General features: G+C 40.4%; 1 protein-coding gene across 13 annotated transcripts in view; it reads left to right on the top strand.

Moving 5' to 3' along the window:
- LOC121647280 (pleckstrin homology domain-containing family A member 5-like) overlaps positions 1–19339 on the top strand; it is a 75761-nt gene extending 56422 nt beyond the window's left edge. For 2 of the 13 annotated variants that reach the window (XM_041996562.1, XM_041996573.1), the window contains 20 exons: positions 462–968; positions 2020–2500; positions 2685–2768; positions 3419–3538; positions 4410–4463; positions 6039–6119; positions 8223–8285; positions 8368–8448; positions 9594–9743; positions 9875–9976; positions 10754–10912; positions 11326–11481; positions 11900–12020; positions 13342–13457; positions 14619–14834; positions 14956–15117; positions 16882–17015; positions 17419–17561; positions 17833–17914; positions 18212–19339. In XM_041996562.1, coding sequence (XP_041852496.1) covers positions 462–968; positions 2020–2500; positions 2685–2768; positions 3419–3538; positions 4410–4463; positions 6039–6119; positions 8223–8285; positions 8368–8448; positions 9594–9743; positions 9875–9976; positions 10754–10912; positions 11326–11481; positions 11900–12020; positions 13342–13457; positions 14619–14834; positions 14956–15117; positions 16882–17015; positions 17419–17561; positions 17833–17914; positions 18212–18269 — 3070 coding nt within the window. In that variant the 3' untranslated portion in view covers positions 18270–19339. Of the gene's footprint in view, positions 1–461; positions 969–2019; positions 2501–2684; positions 2769–3418; positions 3539–4409; positions 4464–5975; positions 6120–8222; positions 8286–8367; positions 8449–9593; positions 9744–9874; positions 9977–10753; positions 10913–11325; positions 11482–11899; positions 12021–13341; positions 13458–14618; positions 14835–14955; positions 15118–16881; positions 17016–17418; positions 17562–17832; positions 17933–18211 lie in introns of those variants that run through there. The other 11 variants (XM_041996568.1, XM_041996566.1, XM_041996564.1 and 8 more) reach the window with 11 other exon arrangements.
- The last annotated feature ends 303 nt before the right edge of the window (positions 19340–19642 follow it).

Below are 19642 nucleotides of genomic sequence, written 5' to 3'. Positions count from 1 at the left end.
AAGTTGTGACCTTGGATCTGTCTAGGGCCAAGGAGTAACTGTGCTTATTACCTCTCAATACCTCCCTAGGGAGCACAGGGTGGTAGATGGGTCTTCTAGACCGGAGGCAAAAGGGAGTTGCAAATGGATTTGGGGTCTGAGCACCACCTTTTCAGATGGGCCTCAGCAGAGGCAGGGTTTTATTGGAGATATCTGATTTCCTTTCACACACACAGCTTTCTCTGGCAGCTGGAAGAGATATTATGCACTTCCTTGACTTTGCACTTTTAGTTTAGCTTCAGGCTTCCCCTTTTAGCATAATTTACAAAGGTAGGTCTACAGTATATTTTATCTGTGCTCAATGCACAGTCTGAAATACGAAATGCAAATTTAATGTAATTGTATTTCTATCTCTTGTTTTTAACTACACAAGGTATGCTATTGTTCCTGTTATTCAAAGCCTTTTGTCTTGCTTTTTTTAGGTTGGACAAGCTAAAAGTAGAGGACTGTGGACCACAAGAGACCAACCATGTTGCCAACCACAAGCTGCCTCTCACACAGCCTGAAATCCAGAACAACGAACGCAACCGAGAGGCTGACAGTGAACGCAACACAGCAGTCACCTCCACCACAGAAGAAGAGGAAAGGAAGCAGCGCGACGCCGAGCGCTATGGCTTCCAGAAGGATGGGGTGGAGCGTGAACGTCCACTCACCAAGATCAACAGTATCAAACTGCAGCCAGCACAGGCGGCAACCATCAAGGCTAACGTTACCTCGCCGCAGCCTCAGACTGAGACAGACAGGTCGAACTATAGCCCGCAGGTGAACGGTTCAGGAGAGCAGTGTCCAGCTGATCGGACTGCAGTCCCTGCCCACCAAAGTCCCACCCAGGAGCCAGACCGCACCCTGAGTAGGACCAGCTCTATGCAGCAGCTGGAGCAGTGGGTTCGTGCACAGAGAGGACGTAACCAGGATGATGATACCAGGAGGTTGGTTTAATTATATTATATTTATATGATAAAGTTCATAATGTATTTAACTGTGCAACTGCAAAATATGTCTGCTGGAAGAGAAGAAATTATAACACTTTTTGGAAATCTGGTCCATTTCTAATGAGGGTACTGTACAAGAGACCAGTCTCATCCTACTTCAGCTGTAAAAATGGATCTTGCTTCCAAAGCTTTGCTCTTTAAAGAAGGATTTCCACACTTTTATCACAAAGTAAATTGTTTGACATTACACCCTAGACTACAGTGTGTCAGTGAGCAGGAGTAGGGATAAACAGTCGCAGACTGTTAGTCTGAATCTCTCCCTTCCCCTGACCCTGCTGTGAAAATCCCATTTTTAATTGGTTGAGATAAACTTTCACTGTGTCTGCTTGTCCGGCTGCTTGGCTGTCAGCTTGTCTTGTTTTTTTGTCCATCCATTTTTCTTCACCAGGCTTGTGCTTTAATTGACACAGCTGTGCCTCTTTGCCCCCACTCACTCCTAGATTAAGCTTATTTTAAGAAGTGGATGTACACACCCGATTTGAGCAAGGCACCAATTTAAAAAGAGGATCACAGATAATACTCCAAAAAGGCCTTAGGACTTATTTACTTAGTGCTCCACTGTGATAAGCATGTACATATTCTATTCTGTCTCCCTGAACATCTCTTTCAACAGTGTGTGTTTGTCTTTGCATGCATCCCCTCCACAATGGTACTTGGTTTCCAAGCAGTCACGTGCCTTTTTTGTAATGCTGCTGTTTTGGTTTTACAGACCAGTGAGCATTCTAGCCTTGATCTGTCAGGGAGTCTTAATATGAAGCTCTCTCAATGTCAACTGCTCTGACTTTGAACCCACAGTGAAAGTTGTGCTTTTTAAAGCCTTGTTTGTCACTGGGAAAGTCTAATTTTTACAAGAAGGGGCCCTGGCTTACCCACTTCCCCTAAGACAAAAACACATGTTCACACCTCTAGTTTCAAAAAGTTTTCTTAATGTTTGTCTGTAAGAGTAAAGTAAATAAGATCTCTTTCTTTTCTTTTTCTCTTTCCTCAGCATCACATCATACCAGACACTGCCTCGAAATATGCCCAGCCATCGGGCACCTTACATGTCTCATTATGGAGATGGCTACCGCAGTATGCCCAGGAATAGCATGGCACAGCGGGACAGCATCTGCAGCATGTCACCATCATTGTACGACCAGGCCCTCGGTCCGTCTGCGGCCGAGAAGCGCCGCTCCATGCGAGACGACACCATGTGGCAGTTGTACGAGTGGCAGCAGAGACAGGCCTACACCAGGCAGTCAGGGCTGTACAGCAACATTCCCAGTCCCAAAACCATGATCAACTTGTCAGAGCATGCTGCCCCGAGCCATTCCATCCCCCCGTCACCCTCCCATGGCTCCTTGTCCATGTACGGCGGCTACTCTCCGATGCGATCTTACAACATGGCCAGTGCTCGTTCAGAGGTTTCTTCTCCCATCTACAGACGGGACATGAGCATCGACAGACGGAACAGGCCACAAATCAACAAGGTCAGCTGTTGTTAGCTTGAGTAGAGGGTTTATTACATAACACTGGTATTAAAAGAAAACTGAATGCTGTCTTCATTCACTAATGCAGCTACAAGTCTTTAAAAATATATGAATAGGTAAATACCACTTAGTACTTGTGCCCAACAACAGGTATATTTGACATTTAAGCACTTTTTTCCTGCAGTACGCCTACACACCTGATAGGAGATCCATGCCTGCAGGGATCCCAATTCAAACTATCACTGCCCAGTCTCTCCAAGGCAAAACTGTAAGTCTTCCTTTTGAGTTGTCCCCTTTTTTGTCTGTCTACCTAGGTATAGATCACTGTGCTACTCAGCTGAAATACTTCACACTTGGGTTTAACGGGACTTCTTTAAAAAGACCTTTCTGTTTTCATAATACCTCCTCCTGCCCTCCCACTCTCCCTCTTTCTTCCCATTGTTGCTGGACTTTCAGAGACATATTTAGGCAGAACTCAGTTGTTCGTTCCAGCTGGTAGGATTTAAAATGTGTTCACTTCAGGAGCTCCTTAGAGTCACTTCACATCAGCGGCAATTTAAAAACCCTGTCAGTCACAACTCTTTAAGCCAGATCAGGAATTTATGTCAAAGCCACATATAAAGTTGTGTCCTGATGGAGTCGGAAACTGTGCAACCTGGATTCTGCGATAAAAAATACCCTGTTCTGGTTTGAGAGAGATAAAAAAAAAAATGTTGCATGCTGCTGACAGTGATAGCACCCTGGATAATCTTGTGGTCCTGAACTGCATGAAAACCCAAGGATATGCTCATCTATTTGGATCCTGATGCCTCTTAATCTCCTATCCTGGTGTGCTCTCTCCTTTTCTCTCCCACCCCCCCTTGCGGTGTGTCCCTCTTTCGTCGTGACTGTGTCCCCTCCCTCCTCCCTTCCTTGCAGCCAGAGGAACTGACTTTGCTGCTGATAAAGCTGCGACGGCAGCAGGCAGAGCTAAACAGTATCCGGGAGCACACTGTAGCACAGCTTATGCAACTAAACATGGATGGCAACAACCCAAAGGTCAGGCCTCCGGACACGTCTCTACAGGCGTGTGTATTAGTGTGTGGTGTGTCTTTACCCACTCCCATCATCCATCTCGATCTGGAAGATTCTTTGCATGGCTGATTTCAGGAGAAACATACTGCTGTCATTTTGCTGGTTTCAAAATCATCTTACAACCAGCTTGTGACGTAATAAAGTTCATCAGTTCATTACATTTGATCCATTTTAGCAGAGCGAGCAGTTTATTATGTAATTTTTTACTACAAAACATTCCAAACAGATGTTAGCTGGAAACAAAAGTTAAAGGCATTGGCAAGCTTATAAATAGCAACTGAATAATAAAAGGGTGAGGCCAGTGGCATAAGTTTAATTCAGAATTTTTGCTCTTTAATTCTCTTCCAAGAAGCCAAACTACAGATATGATCTGTAGTGATGCTGGTCAGGTTGGCCTGAAGTGAAAGATTGTTGTCATAGCTTTTAACCTCTGCAGTACAAATGACTTGAAGTCTCCATGTACCACTACAGCCAAAGATGCTCCAAGTGTGTTGTGTAGTCATTTGAGAATGATTTCACCCTCAGCTTAACATTTTTTCTTTTATTTTGCCTGCACTCGGTCAACACTGCATGTGTCCATTTTGTCATAATGGAGCTGCGGTAGTAGACTCATTCTGTTACCTTCCATAGTACACCTGGTACCTGGCCTGTTTTCTTCACCTTGACTTGTCCTGCTTCCCTTTTCTCTGGATATATTTGGACACACGACTTGCTATTGTGATTTGTAAGTGAGAGAGATGCTCAGAGAGAGCATCAGGGAAAGAACAGGCCTTCTCTTTCTTTTGTCTCACTGTCCTGTTGCCTTTTCTTTCCTCTCCTTTGCTGCTGACGCTAGAACGACATTCTCTCCCATCACCTCCAAAGGAACCTCATGTATTTGGACAATCAGGTGGGGTGATGCATGAGCGCATGCCCTTTTTTTCTTTAGTGGCGAACAGAATTCATTAAATGCTTTGCTGTTACTGTGTTTATCAGCAGGCTGCTGTCAGCAGTTTTACTCGTTTCTAGTCTGATGCCTAGCTAACTTATTGTTTCCTTGTTTAATCTTAAATATGCTGGAGTTCATAGCATGAACTAATGTTATCTAACAAAGTAGTGAGAGCTCAAATTAGTTTTTAATAGGGCTGCACAATGTTGCACAAAAATGGATATAAAAACAAAAGAATTAGAGAAAATAAATTTTTGGAAGCCATTCTTTAATTGTAATTCTGAATACTTTGGGCATAGCAAACAAATCACTTAAATGGTGTAAATACTTCTTAGCATATTTCTACAGCACATTTAAGCCACAAAATGATTCAGAATGCTTCACATAAACGTATCAGACAAAGTATCAATAATAATGCATGTAATTATGCACAATTAAATTAAGAAAAGGACATAAAAACCAAATAAAGCAGAGTAAAAAATACATTAATTAAATGCGATGAGAAGAAGGAATGTTTTAAGCCTGAGTTACTGCAAACCTCTCTTTTCTTTGGAGTTTGCTCCACAGATATGATGCATGAAAACTGAGAGCAGCTCCTTATAGTTTTGTTTTAACTGTTGGGACAGAAAGTAAATCTGTTCTAAAAGACCAAATATGCCTAAAAAATCCAAACACACAATTAAGCTCTAAATTATTTAAAAGCTTTATGTACCAGTTGATTTAGGAAATGGATTGTTCTTTTCATTTTCACTTTGAACTTTTCATTTGAAGCTTTGTGATGCCGATTTAAATTATCAAACAAATGAGAATTGTTCTTCTTTCCTCATCTAGTTGCTATGAATGCAATGCCTATGGCACAATCTATTTAATTTAATTAGCTTTATTTGAATGTTGTGCAGCCCTTGTTTGCATTATCTCTTCCTTAATGACCAAGTTGATTTATTCATCACTAAAGTAAATGTCAGCTACATTAACTGAATAACTTGTTATCTATGTGCCCTGCATTTGTTCTGTATAGTGGTTTGAAGTTTTGTGTTGCATATGAAGTACAGCCAGAGAAGCTTTATTAAGTGATTTATTCATCCTCTGATTTGTTAAACCCTCTGAAGTTCATTGCATGGTACACAAAGGAACACTAACACATTCCTAATGATTATTAGATTTATGTAAACACAGAGGAATAGTTGTCTCGTCACTCACATTTATCATCTACTCACTCATATAGTACCGTACAGTGCAACAGTCACGCTTGCTTTATTTGCATCATTATATTAAACTGAGGTTTTAGGGAGGGCTAAGAAATAATCTTCTTAGGTCTTTGCACTACAATGTGTTCCTGATCCTGTTTGTAAGTATTACATACTGCTTTTTGGGGCTGCATCCATCCCTGTCCTCCCTGGGTGCACATTTTTATGTCTGAGTCTGCTTCATTAGATAGAGTGAGGTGTAATCACACTGTGACTGTTGTCTCAGCAGTGAAGCACTGCTTCAAACTTTCTGACACTTGCTGTATCGCTCCTCTCCACACTGGACTAGATGAAGGAAAATGAGCCTTTAATCGTCATGACTCACACTTTGATTGAGAACTCTGCCCCAAGGCCTCATCTTTACCAGCAAGTAAGGCCAGCCTAAGGCTTTGCTCCACCTCATCCTCACCAGTCGCTGTTGTTCTCCTTGGTCTGTTTTGCAATGCTCCTCCTTCGGTGTCCAAGTCCTCACGGCATCTTGAGACCAGTCTCCTTGTATCGTTTGATATGCCAGCACCTCCCCATCCATTGCTTCTGACTGTTCTCCTTCTATTATGAGAAGTCATGTTCATCTGGGCATGACTTTTAAAATAGTATTATGATGTATGTACACGCTGTTGTCCGTCCATTCTCTGGGTTTGTTTGTTGAGGTCGTATCCAGATACACTTGAAGCACTAAGCTAGCAGCGACGTTTAGTTGATGGCTAGAAGGCACCTATATTATTACAGCAGCAAAGCGTGTATGCCTTACACATCATGTTTTTTGTTATTTTTCTGCTTGTTTCTTTCTGTGTGTCCCAGCCTGTGTCTGAGTTTTCGCAACCGTTTGCAAAATCCCTTCACTCTCTTTAGCTGAGCCACTTGAATTTGGCAGGGAGACACTGATTAGTGTCGCTCAGTTTAGTGATGCCAGACTTCGTCGTACCAAAATACATTTTCCCAATTTAAAGTGAGCAGAAGGTTGCCTTTGTGGCATTATTTAAGTGCAATAATATAAATTTCTTCTCATGTTTATCATCTTACAAAGCTTGACTACTCAGGTTTAGTTAAATGGGTAAACAATTCATGTCTTCTCAATGCTCCCTTGAGTCTTTTTTAATGCATATCTTCTGTGAGTTAGTCCAACACTCTTTAGATGGAAGTATCAGGGGTTCAAAACTTGACTGCATCCCCTCCCTCACCTCCTCTTGTCATTCTGTTGATGGAAAGTATAAAGGGGTCAAAGTGCCGCCGAAGGCTGCCCTCATCCACCTCTTCACCCATTTATTGGCACACCGGCTCCTCTACAGCTGCATTCCCACCTGTTGAGCTGCCACAAGTCTGTCTCCCCTCCTCCTCCTCCTCATGTCACTTGTAGTCCACACAACACCACATGGAAGCTCCCTGGAGTTATCTGTGGGAGAGTCTGCATGTTCAGTGTGGAATGCCATGTGGTTCTCGCTGCTTTAATTGTACCATGTGGTTCAACTGAAGAAAAAGTGTTGAGAAATGAGTGTGAAAGAGTGCAGGTGTAAGAGAGGAATGTTGCCTCTGAGCCTCAAAGTATTTGGACAGTGAGGTGTTCTGTGTTATTTTGTTATGTAGGTCACATTGGATTTAAATTAAATCATATCTGTAATGTTAAAATGGCAAATCTGAGCTTTAAGTTTGTTTTGATCTTTCACTATTTTTCAGCCAAAGCAATCAAGGTTGTTTGTGCCACTCAGACGTGCTCTTTGATATTTGATTATCTCTGGCCAGAAGGTAAATTAGATTATGCCCCTGTTTGCTAATTCATATCTAATGTGGCTACAAACTAAATGCACAACTATGTCTCTGTCCTTATATTTGTGAGCTGTCTTGTGGATGATTGAATGTGTGATATAGAAATCTTCTGGAAACATGGGATCCAATGCAGCTGAAATAACATCCCCAGTTTAAATTAAAATTTGAAATGGTTCCAGATGTTGCAATAATTTGTTTGAAAGCAGACTTGTGGCCATGATTTACTTTTGTTTTTTTTTTGTTTGTTTGTTTGTTTTGTTTGTTTTGTTTTTCTTGTTGTTGTTTTTGTAAATTCATCATTTTGATGCAAACAGGGACCGAATTCTTGGTGCAGTTATCCATGCTTGAGAAAAGACAGTTAACGGACACAACTTAGGCACTGACTCTAGAGTTTACTGATCAAGATCATTTTATATGCCTTCCTTTTGCAATTCAAATAAAACTTAATGTGTTTGCTGATAGATAAAAATGACTGCTTAATGAAACACGAGGCACAAGAGCCATCAGAGAGATTGTGTTCAGACTGGCTGCTTTCCCAATGCAGGTTTGGTCATGTAGATTGTCTGATTTAAGTGCAAATAAATTAATCTTCAAGAATAAATCTAATAGCTTAGTGAGAGCTTTAAAATGACACTGCATTAGATCTCCGTATTCTAATATGTATGTGCAGATTTAGTGTCTTTGTCTAATGCTCTGTCTGTCTTCACAGTTGAGTCCAGAAGACTACAGGGAGCAAGCCTATACAAGTATGCCAGAGGAAGTGGATACTGATGTGAGTTCAGCATTGTGCTCTTTTTTGACAGTGTTTCATAAGTACAAAGTGGTTCACAACTTTTCTATTGTTTTGTCTTCAGACTAAACTTAGCAGATTGTGTGAGCAAGATAAATTGGTGAGAACTCAGGAGGACAAACTCCAGCAGCTGTACAGAGAGAAGGTAATGAAACACTGCACATTTATCATCATTACATCCTCGCACAAAACTAGTTTAGCAATGCTTACAAAGATGTGGTAGCATTTGGAAAGAAAAATAAACTTAAAAGAATACACATTTTAAAGTTTGTGTAAACTGTGAACATCCCTGAGTTTAGCTTAGAAGAATGAAATAAAAGAGAACAGAAAAAACGGAACCAAACAAAAGCTTTTGTGTATGCAGTGATGCTTTAGTTTAACCTATAACTATAACTCCTGTCATCAGATTGAACCACTGGTCTGGGTTATGTTGCAAAATCATTTACGTCACCTCTGACTGTCGGCTGTATTGTTGCTCTAGTTTGTGTGTAGTGTTGTACACATTACAGTAAAGAGTGAACAGAAAGATTAGAAACACACCCTGTTGGCCCATAGTACACTTTACGTATCTCCAGTTCATTGCAGCATCTTTTCTTGTCTATCTGGACTTTCCTCCAAACTGTTCAAACCCCAAATATTCTCCAATTAAATATTAATATGATTGTGTGATTGATTTGTAAATATACAGGGAATATGTTGGTAAAACTAGATGTGGTTATGGATTAATCATTTGTGTATTCTGAATTTCCAGCTCTGCAGATTAGCAAAGCCCACTGACAAAATTTAACAGAATTCACAGTGGGTTTCACATTTCCTTGCAAACTGATGTTTTAATATCAGTAGTCTAGTTTATAAATGCCTTTTGAACAACAGTCAGTGTTTGTGAACACTTTGAACCCTGAGCTAAATATTTTTAACAAAACTGTAAATTGGATTTTACATCCAACAGTGTTTATAAACACTGTGGTTGGTTAATTTAGCTGAAATCAGTGATTGTGAATGCTGCTCTAGGACATGCAGTTTATAAACTCTGGACCAGCAAAGCAAAAGCAGTTCTTAGAACAGACCAAATCATTTTTAGGCTCTGGCTGTAAATCAACACCAAAATACCTTTGATAGTAAACAGAAAAATAATAAATTTAAAAGGCAATGCTAAGAGAAGTTTTTTTCTTCTTTCTTTTTTTTCTCTTCTACACACATAAATAATCCATTATGTGTTTACTGGATTTAACTATTAAATCTTAATTGTGTATATTGTCTGTTTATGTGTATTTGACATGTTTTATTCAGCACACCCTGGAGACAGCACTTCTGTCAGCCAGCCAGGAGATAGAGCTGGGCTCTGACAACCCAGCAGCCATGCAGAGTGTCATCCAGCAGAGAGACTTGCTGCAGAGCGGCCTCCTCAGCACCTGCAGAGAGCTTTCTAGAGTCACAGGTGTAAGTACTAGACCACAACCACTTACCCTGCATGGACACTGAAGCTCCCTTTCATTGATATTTCTAGTAATATTCTAGACTGTTTGTCATTGTCATGCACAAAAATTAATTTCCTTCATACCCAAAACCAGGAGCTGGAGCGGTCGTGGAGGGAGTATGACAAATTGGAAGGAGATGTGACTTTAGCTAAGAGCAACCTGCTGGAGCAGCTAGAAGCACTGGGAAGCCCACAGGTATGATCATTTCTCTGTGAAGCTGCATTTCCTTGATGTTGTGGAGCATCTACTGTTTCAATGACTGCATGACACAATTTACACTTTGTTAGGAGCAGATCTAGCTTGATATACTACAGAGCTTCAGAGAAAGTTCAGCATATAATCAACTTTACCGCAGATAGCTTTTGACTTTGGACTAAAAAAATAAAGATTTCTGCTCCAAGGCCCTGATCTGCTTGCTGAGAAAGTCAAATTAGTGATCAAAGCAGCACAGCAAGCGATTGATAACTGAAGTGATTATAGTGCAAGTCTTAATTAAGTCTGTCTTTTATCTTGTCCTTCATCATGGGAGATGTTTAGAGGCCGACACAAACTGTTCCAACACTTACTCCTGGTTAAGCCTGAGTCAGAGCTAGTGCTCATTTAGACCAGAAAAGTCATGGAGTCTGGACATCCTCTTCTCACAGACCTGTCATCAGCAAGGGGGAGTTAGTTACACCGCCCTATCTCTTGCTCTTCCTATTTCCTTCCATCCCGTTTGTCCAGTCTTATTTAAACCTTCCCGTCTTTCCTTTGTGCTGCCACTGTTTTGAGGCTTGTTTTATTCACAAACTAAAATAACTTAAACACATCAGCGTCTGCACAAGCTACAAACTGCAGCATTAAAACGACTCCTTTTCAGACAATGCACTCCAATTTAAACTTTCCGCATCTTCTTTGGCCTCATACATGTTCATTTTGCATCATTAACCACAGAACTAAAGGCTTTTTTTTTTTTATTCTGTGTGCACTCAGACGGAGCCTCCAAGTCAGCAGCATGTCCACATACAGAAAGAGCTGTGGAGGATTCAAGATGTGATGGAGGCCCTCAATAAAAACAAAGCTCAGAGAAACGCTGTTGATGGCATGGGTTTATATGGACCTAAGACAGGCTTCAGTAAGCACAAAAATGAGGTGAGGTGGCACCAAACTAAAAATAAAATAAATGTAGCTTCTCAGAGATGTGGATCTGTTGAATACAACTGGGTTTCATCTTTGCCGTGTGAATTAAATAAGCTTGAAGGTATTTTATCACAGTTTTCTGGCAGAAAACCCCATTAATAACCAGACATAACTGACCATTAAAAAGGTATTTGTAGTTATACTAGTGATAGCTGACAACTCAAACAGCCAGTTTTGTTCTTGGGGCGGGTCTCTGAAGAAATATGTCAGTCAAGCGGTAACAGCATATGGAGGGCTTGCTCTGGCTAATCAGCTGGTCAGTCTGATCATACGGGCCAGAACTGCTCTGTACCAGATGGCTGTTGCCCTGATCCCACATGGTGGCACCATGTGTCACCTTGCTTCCTGCCCTGTATAATCCCCAGGAGGAAGACTCTGTACCCCCAAGGCCACCCCTACCCCAATCCTACGAGCCTAACCCCCCCATCGTGCCCCCTCTGCCCCCTCATGCTGGTGTGCACCACTCGTCACTTCCCAGGCCAGAGGACAGGAAGGCCAATCACAGGAATAGCACGCACAGCGTAAGCTCATTGACCTGTTGACCCCATGGTTGACCCCCGCCCTCAGCTGTGTCATCACATGTCATAACTCACTGTGATGTGTTTGGATGATATCCATTTTATTCCACTCATTTCCATGCCTCATGTTTTTTTATTCCTTACAATAATGTGACTAAAGCCTTGCTTGTGTATACTTTTGCTTTTTAATTTGATTACATCGCCATCCTTTCTGTGTCTTCCTGGATGTAAAAAGTGATCATTTCTGTTTTATTTATTATTTTTCCATGTTACTAATTAAGTCACATGCCTGCTGCTACGTTTTTGCTACATCTAAACTATTGTTTTTTCAAACTGTATTTGTGTTTTATTCTCATCCAGATCACCATGTTCAGCTATATCTATCCTGTTTTTAATGTTTTGTCCTCCCTCTCACTTGCAGGCTCCTGACTACAGGCTATATAAGAGTGAACCAGAGCTCACCACGGTGACCGAGGTGGATGAGAGCAACGGAGAGGACAGATCTGAAAATCCATCTGATCGGGAACACGCTGGAAACAAAGGTGTGTTGAAGTAAAAATCCAAGTAATGTGGTGTTATATTCTCTGATGGTGATGCAGTTTTATCCGAGCCACATTTTGAAATTTTAGCATCTTAAATTTTGGATGTTTACATTGTGAGATTGTTTGATAAACGTAGAGTCCATGCAGGAATTACTACTCATTGTAAATTAGGTTTAAAACTTTACTTAATCAGTACAATTACTCTCAGGCATTATATATAGTACAGTACAAAGGGTATTTAGAGAGACTGATTTCTGTCACAGCCCTCATCTTAGTTTCCATGGTTACCTTGGCATATACTTACACTGGCATCACTTTGGTGGGTCAGGCTTTATCTCCTAGGGCCTAATCTAGTTCAGAATATCACGAAATAACTTGTTGGCAACCGTTGTTTGTTGTGCAGTGGTTACTATGGATACAGTAGCATTTGCACTTTAGTTTGATTGGTTTTAATTAACTGAACATTTTATGAGTCACATAACTGCCTTTTTTAAATGTATATTTATATTTATCAGGGCTGGGCATGTTCACACATTATTATAACGTTAATACATTAATTAACCTAAATTTTAAAAAGAAAGAAAAAACATTAATTAATGCAGACTATTATTTTATCATTGCTCCATGGCTCTGAATACACAGTCAAACTGCAAGTCACACGAGGACTGGTACAGACTCGGGACCTCATCATGCGTCTCAGCCATTAAGCACATTTGTTGTGTCAGTCTGCCCCAGGACAGCTGTGACTACACATGTGGTGCACCAACAAGTATGAGTGAGGAGTGAGGAAAATGGATTCACTGTGAAGCACTTTGGGTGCTATATAAATCTAATCCATTAAGTTTATTATTAATTTTATTACATGAATGTTTAAAATGACATTTGAAGAAATCTTTTAACTGCTAGTGTCTACAGAGAATACAGCTGCTAAAAGCAGCTTATTTAAAGTAGCTAAACTTTTATTAGTATAGCAGTACATTTAATGTAAAAGTGCACAATAAACTACTTTCACATTCATTACTGAATTTTGTGTATTACAATGTGAATAACTGGGGCTTAATCACAGAAAATTATGTGAATAATTGTGATTTAAAAATTTAAATCACTGCCGAGCACTAATTTTATACTATTGTACTTCTGCATATTCTCTGAAGAATAGTTGGGTTATAAATGACAAAAAGTAAAGGTGGCTTGAATTTAGTGAAATTTCAGTTAGCACTACTCTGCTGAGCAGGTGAGAGGCTTTGTGCTCTTAAGTTTTAACTTCAGGTAATCAGTCATTAAGGATGATGAATGATGTGTTGTCCCCTCTTCTGTTTAGGCATGTCCTACCCGGTTGGCATCGTCCCACCCAGAACCAAATCTCCTGTGCCGGCTTCTTCCTCCATAGCATCCTATGTAACTTTAAGAAAGAGCAAGAAGCCTGACCCCAGGACGGTGAGTCACTCAACTTGCAAGAACAACTGCAAACTGTTCTCACTACATCATTCCAAGATTTGGACCTAGTAAGCAGACAAATGCTTTTTGTTGTCATTTTCTTGTTATGGTGTCCTATGGGCTACTGTGAAACTGGCCACCATCTAATTTTCTCTAATTTTATTTACTCCCTTCTTAATTGGTTGAAAAAGGAGACCACTCATCAAATGTCTGGAGTGTGACTCATGCATCAGAACAGGCTCTCATGAAATAGATGCCAAACTGGTTTATACAATTTCCAGCCTCAATCACTATCATCTTACACATGCTAACTGTGTTATTAGTGCTCCGCAGTGCAGGGCGTGTCCTGTTTTAGTGCAAGTGAATGAGTTTATGTTTGAATAAAGCTGAAGTTATATAAGTGATGTAGACACTCTGCTTTCCATGTAGGACATAATGTGACAGGCTTTTAGACATCAACAAGAAAAACATGAACAGTAGAGAATATGTCTTCTGGCTGTACACCGATTCCACATCTGTCAGTCCTCCAGCATGGCACAAGCCTTTATATGGCTGACTTCACATCATCAGCTTCTCCTGTTCAGCCATTAACAAGCCTCCAGCACCTCTGAGTGCATCCATGTGTGCCAGCAGAAGTAAGCGCACAGCAGTCGGGGCTTTTGGGCTCAGTTTGGTTCAAAGTGATCATTAATGAGCCATTTGAACAATCAAGGAACAGAAATGTTTGGGTATTTTTTCTTTCTTCCCCATTTTGTGTATTTTTTCCTGAAATTATTACTGCCTGGTCAAGTTTAGATTGTAATCAACAATAGTAAGTATTCACAGTGAGCCCTGCATCATGAGATCTGATCCAGACTGTGACACCACTTTCCTGCACACACGAGAACTCAAGTTCTGCAAAGCCAAAAGCTTACTTCTGTGGTATTTGTGTCATAATGCTGAATATCTTGACAGTAACATTAAAATGATATAGGATTCTGACTGTTTGGAGTCACAGTTGAAGATCATTATGAGACACAAGTTATTTTTATCATGAGTCGGGCTTGAAATATCTTTTTTTTTTTGTATCTTCTTTGCCTTTAATGTTATAGTTATATGTTAAATAGGTTTTGAGAGGTGCAGTGTGAATTAAATGTTATTGTCTTTCCATCTTTGTCTTAGGAGCGTCCACACAGCGCAGTGGAGCAGCAGTTGTGTGCTGTGGAGGGCAACCGGCCCAGGATGAGTGTAGAGGAGCAGCTGGAGAGGATCCGTCGCCACCAGCAGGGCGCCCTCAGAGGAAAGAAGAAAGGTCTTGGCGGCCGGGGAAGCAGCCAAGAAAACACACCCATCCGAAGTCACTCATTTACTAAAGACAATCATTTCCGCAGCATGCAGGTATTTGACTCATACAAAATTGGCTTTAAAAATCAGAATGTTCAAATCAAATCTTGGATTTCTCCAATAATGCAATGCAATACAAATTCTCCATTTTTCTGTGCTTGTTTTGTATCTTTAGTCCCAAATGAGGCGCAGGGATGAGGTGATGAGCAGTGACATTCTGGAGTTGGAGGCTTCTCTCCGGCAGCAGGAGGTGGTGAGGGAGCAGGTGACGCCTGCAGAGGAGATCGCCCGTCTCAAAGAATCCTTGCAGGCCGATCATTTTAATGTGGACCGAGAGGTTAGCAACCAACTCTTGTCAGTCTGCGGTCATACACATCAATACTGAGAATTATTACACCACTAGAAGATGCTTTAAAATTACATCACATGCCCCCCCATCCTCCCTATGGTTTAAAATAAAGAAAACAAACTTCCACACAGCAACATTTGTATATGAACAATATATAGTGGTGCAAAACAAAATGGAAATTCAATGAAAACTTATTTACTGGATACAAGTGCTTCGTAGTTTTGACAATCTAAAGGCTGTTGGTGTTGTGTGTGACCGCCTGCTTAATAGTTCAGTGTGCAATTTTCTGGCAGCACTGACAGATGATCCCGTTACAGCCGTCTTCCCCTCCAAGTGCTGGCAAAGCAATAAATTAAGAAAACAGAAATCCTCGTTCTGCACTAACAACCACTTTATTCTCAGTGTGTAATGTTCTGGTGATGGACTCAAAAAGAACCAGTGACAACAGAATGGAGTGAAAGGATAAATGAGTTTTACTGTTGATACGAGCACTGGCCAGGCGAAGAGGAAAGCGGTTCTTGGTGCATCTAGAGACAGAAGCAGGTTAGGGAAGTTTTTCCAGCATATGTAGTTTAAGTGAATACTAGTGGAAACGGACATGAAAAGGTGTGAAGCAGAACCAGGGAGGTCCAATAATGCAGCAGCACCAAGCCAGTGACCCGAGATGCTTTGAGTCAGAATCTGGGGAAACACAGGTAAGAGCCAGCAGATGGCTGGGCAAACTGAAGAACGTCCACTGTGGAATACAACCCAGGTAATGAAGTACTGTGACGTGAAGCCAGGGGTTAAACTGAATCCTGAATGAGCAGAAACGGATCTCCGAGGTACAATCCAATTCCTGAATCCTGAGGGGAGTATCCTGGGCCAGTAGTCTAAGCAGACATGAGATAGTAATCCAAAATCCAGGAGGTGTGCTCTCAGAGCAAGTCTAGGGTCAAAACTTAACAGCCAATCAGAGTCCAAAACAGACAGAGGTCGACAGTAGTCAGATATAAAAAAAAATAAATAATCATGCATCCAGAAATGCCAGAGACAGAAAACAGGGTCAGGGTGTGGTTTTATCTAAAACCAGCCATGTTGCCAGCTGTTTCTGTCTTCGATTATATTGTTAAATCATCTCAGACATATTTTAATGCATCTGTTCTTCAGTAGAGTCAGTGATTTAAAAAAAAAAAAAAAAAAAAAAAAACAAGGCTTGTTGACATGGTTAGCACTGACACTACCCTACCAATGCCTCCTGCAGAGGATAACAGCTGTATTGGAAAAATTTCTGATTTCCAGTCTGTGCATAAACATCATTGCCAAACTGGGTGAAAATCTTCACACTGGAAGGCATTTTCCTAAGTTTGTTTTTATTGCTCCAAAACGCGGTTCAAATGTGGGGCAAGTGCATGAAAAAGTCTTTGTAAAAATTCCCATGTTGATGTGGACATGGTCTCAGATTACAGCACTGAAGTCCTTCCAGTTTTTGTTCCAAACTAATTTACACATGCCCCACATTAAGTATTTTTCAGAACTTCATTTAGCTCTAAAACGCACAAATGGAACCCATTTTCTACTGTAGGTTTTGATGTTGTTAATGAGATGCTGTTTGTTTCAAACTTCTGGTTTTTACTTGCATGTTTTAATGTATTCATGTTATGGTCTCTGTAATATTGATTGTTCTTTTGTTCCTTGATCTATAAAGCATGAAGTTACACTTTATTTTACATAAAAAGTGCTGCTTATTCTTGCCTGGTTGTGTCTCCTCAGCTCTCTGTGCCTGACAAAGTGCTGATTCCTGAGCGTTACATTGAATCAGACCCAGAGGAAGCTCTGAGTCCTGAGCAAGAGGCTGATAAGCAGAAGAAAGTTGATCGCATCAAAGCCTTGATAGCCAAAAACAGGTAAATATACATGTACTAAGTATTAGGGTGTCTACTTAAGCAATGGATATTAGAGAGGAATCCTATAGTGAAAGGGAAATTTTTAGAGGATAGCAGAGAGATTTCCCAGCAGATATCAGTTTTATTTAGAAGTCAGAGGTAAGTTTGAGGTCACAGTAGGACATTACCATAGATGGACAAGAATGGGAGCCACTGCCTGCAAGCGCCATTCAACCACATCAGTGTGTCAGCAGTGCAGAGAAGCTCATCTCAAAAGCACAGTGACATTTAATTCTTAATCTGAGTCCCCTTAAATTAACACAATTTGTTAGTTGGTAACTACTTTTTATTTAGAAACATCATAATTATTTGTAAAGTTGTACAGTGTATACTACAGCAACCATTTGTGTGTGTTTGCTCCTAGCATGCAGAATGTGCTACCTAGTTTGGCTCTAAGCCCAGAGGAAGAGAATGAAGTGGAGGTTACTGTACAGGAGAAAGAGAAGATGATTAATATCTCCTATGAGCTGGCAGCAGAAGCTTCCAAACGCAGCAAGCTGGTTGCAGGTACAACTCCAGAGGGAGTAGAGTGAGGTGGTGGTGTTTCTGATCATAGAAATGCATGTGCTAAAATAATCACTGGTAGGAGCTGCTTCTTAAACTGTGGTTTCTTGTGTACTGTATGTGCTCAGTAATTCATATGTCACCACATTTCATTACTTTCATTGACTTGAGTGTTAATTTCTGTTGTTTGGCCATTTAGTCATTAGTCACTAATCTGTTTATTTTTGTCATTTGTATGTGCCTGTGTGTTCAACATGTTGCTGTTTCATTGCAGTGAAAAGCCTGTCGTTCTCTTCCTCACCCCTTCCACAGTCTTCCAACACACCCCCTCCGCTCACTGACGGCTCTCACTTCATGTGTGTGTAGTAGCACCAGTAAGGGCTTTCATCATCCTGTTTTGTCCATACTCGTATTTCTGTAGTGTTTGAAATTTTGTCTCTGCAGGATTAAAAAAAATAAATGTAATGATGAACGGAGATATTATTGGGTACTTTGATGTTTTGCTGCTATAAATATTCTTTTTCTCACAGACTGACATGACTTTCTGTTACTGTTGGGCTGTATATTCGGTGCTACGTGACAGCTGACATACAGTTATACTGCAGAAATATGAGTCATTGAAGTCATCTTAAACCCAATCTCTTGTCCTCCAGCTCAGGCTCTGGCCTCAGTGAAGACCTAGACATGAAGGAAATAGCAGTGGAGGTATAAAGCAGCTCCTGAGGACGTCCCTACAGGAGACCAGCACAAGGCTCAGGCCTACAGTGTGAAACTGCCTGCTTCATCCTCACAGGGCCTAACCTCTGACTTCTGTTCGCTCACTGTGACGTCTAAAGCTCGAATGCCCCTAACAATTCTTCATTTTGAGACATTTCTCCTTTCTTGCCTCACTTTGAGATGCGACTCTTTCCTCTACCTGTCACGCTTATACTGGTGCAGATTCATTTTCAGTTTTTACAACGTTTTTAGGTTTGTTTTAAATATTTACATGCTTTTATTGGGTTCTTCTTGGAATGTGGGCCGATGTAAATCTGTATATGCAGGAGGCTAACAGACTGAGCTCTGTTGTGAGTCTAATGGACTGTGACAATATTTTAGGCCAAGCCACATTTTCCACTCATAATTCACCACCTGTTCAAAAAAAGTTTCAAGATTGTTTCTGCATTCTTTTAGTTCTGTTAAATCTTCACTAAGCTGCTTTTTCAGATATCGCTCATTAGCTAACAGATCATATTTATCCATTTATTGTAAAGAAATTAATAAGAAATATAGATCCCTCCATTATAATACAAGGAGGAGCCACTTTAGTGATACAGACAAAGATTATTTGTAATTTCCCAAGTTCCTGGGTTTTAATTATTTAAAGATGGGGTTTTCAGTCCTTGGCACATTGTTGCCAATGCATATGTGAATGTTCTGACTTAAGTCACTCTTCACTGTCCTTGTTTTTATGGCTGAGAGATATATTTAAAATAAGGGAAGGAAGATAAGTCAGCTCGATTCTCTTTTATGACATGTTGGTTTGAAGCCCTGGAGCTAAAATAAATAAAAGGATTAGCATGTGTACAAAGCAATAAAAATTAAGCCTTTGTGAATCCAAGATATTTTTTTGTGTGCGTGTGTACAAAGTGTAATTATCAGAGGTTTACTGTGTATATAATGTACATGGTACATCTAGATGGGAGGATATGTCCAGCATATGGTTACATACCATATTTGATTTGCAGATGTTCACGTCCCATCTGTTTTATAACATGTTAAATAAATATTGCTGTTCTTAATGTCTGGTGGTTGCTTTGTGTTCTTTGGCACATTTGTTTTAAGACATTTTGGGGATAAAAAAACAATTCAGATTTAATTTCATGGGCATAAATGTACATTATGAGAACTTGTGTTTAGTCAAATATTATGCTGAGCTGAACTTTGAGCATATTTGGATTTCCAAAAATGTTTTGATGTCCAAAGCCATGGCTTAATTCTCACTAAAACATTTAAAATTGCATGCTTGAATAGCAGCTTTACAAGTGATGTGGTTAGCTTAGTTTAAAGTTATCTATGCGTTTTCTGTGCCTGTATAATGCCAT

This window comes from Melanotaenia boesemani, chromosome 10 (assembly GCF_017639745.1).
Source record: "Melanotaenia boesemani isolate fMelBoe1 chromosome 10, fMelBoe1.pri, whole genome shotgun sequence".
NCBI classification, from domain to species: domain Eukaryota; kingdom Metazoa; phylum Chordata; class Actinopteri; order Atheriniformes; family Melanotaeniidae; genus Melanotaenia; species Melanotaenia boesemani.
This window is presented reverse-complemented; position numbering and strand designations above follow the sequence as displayed.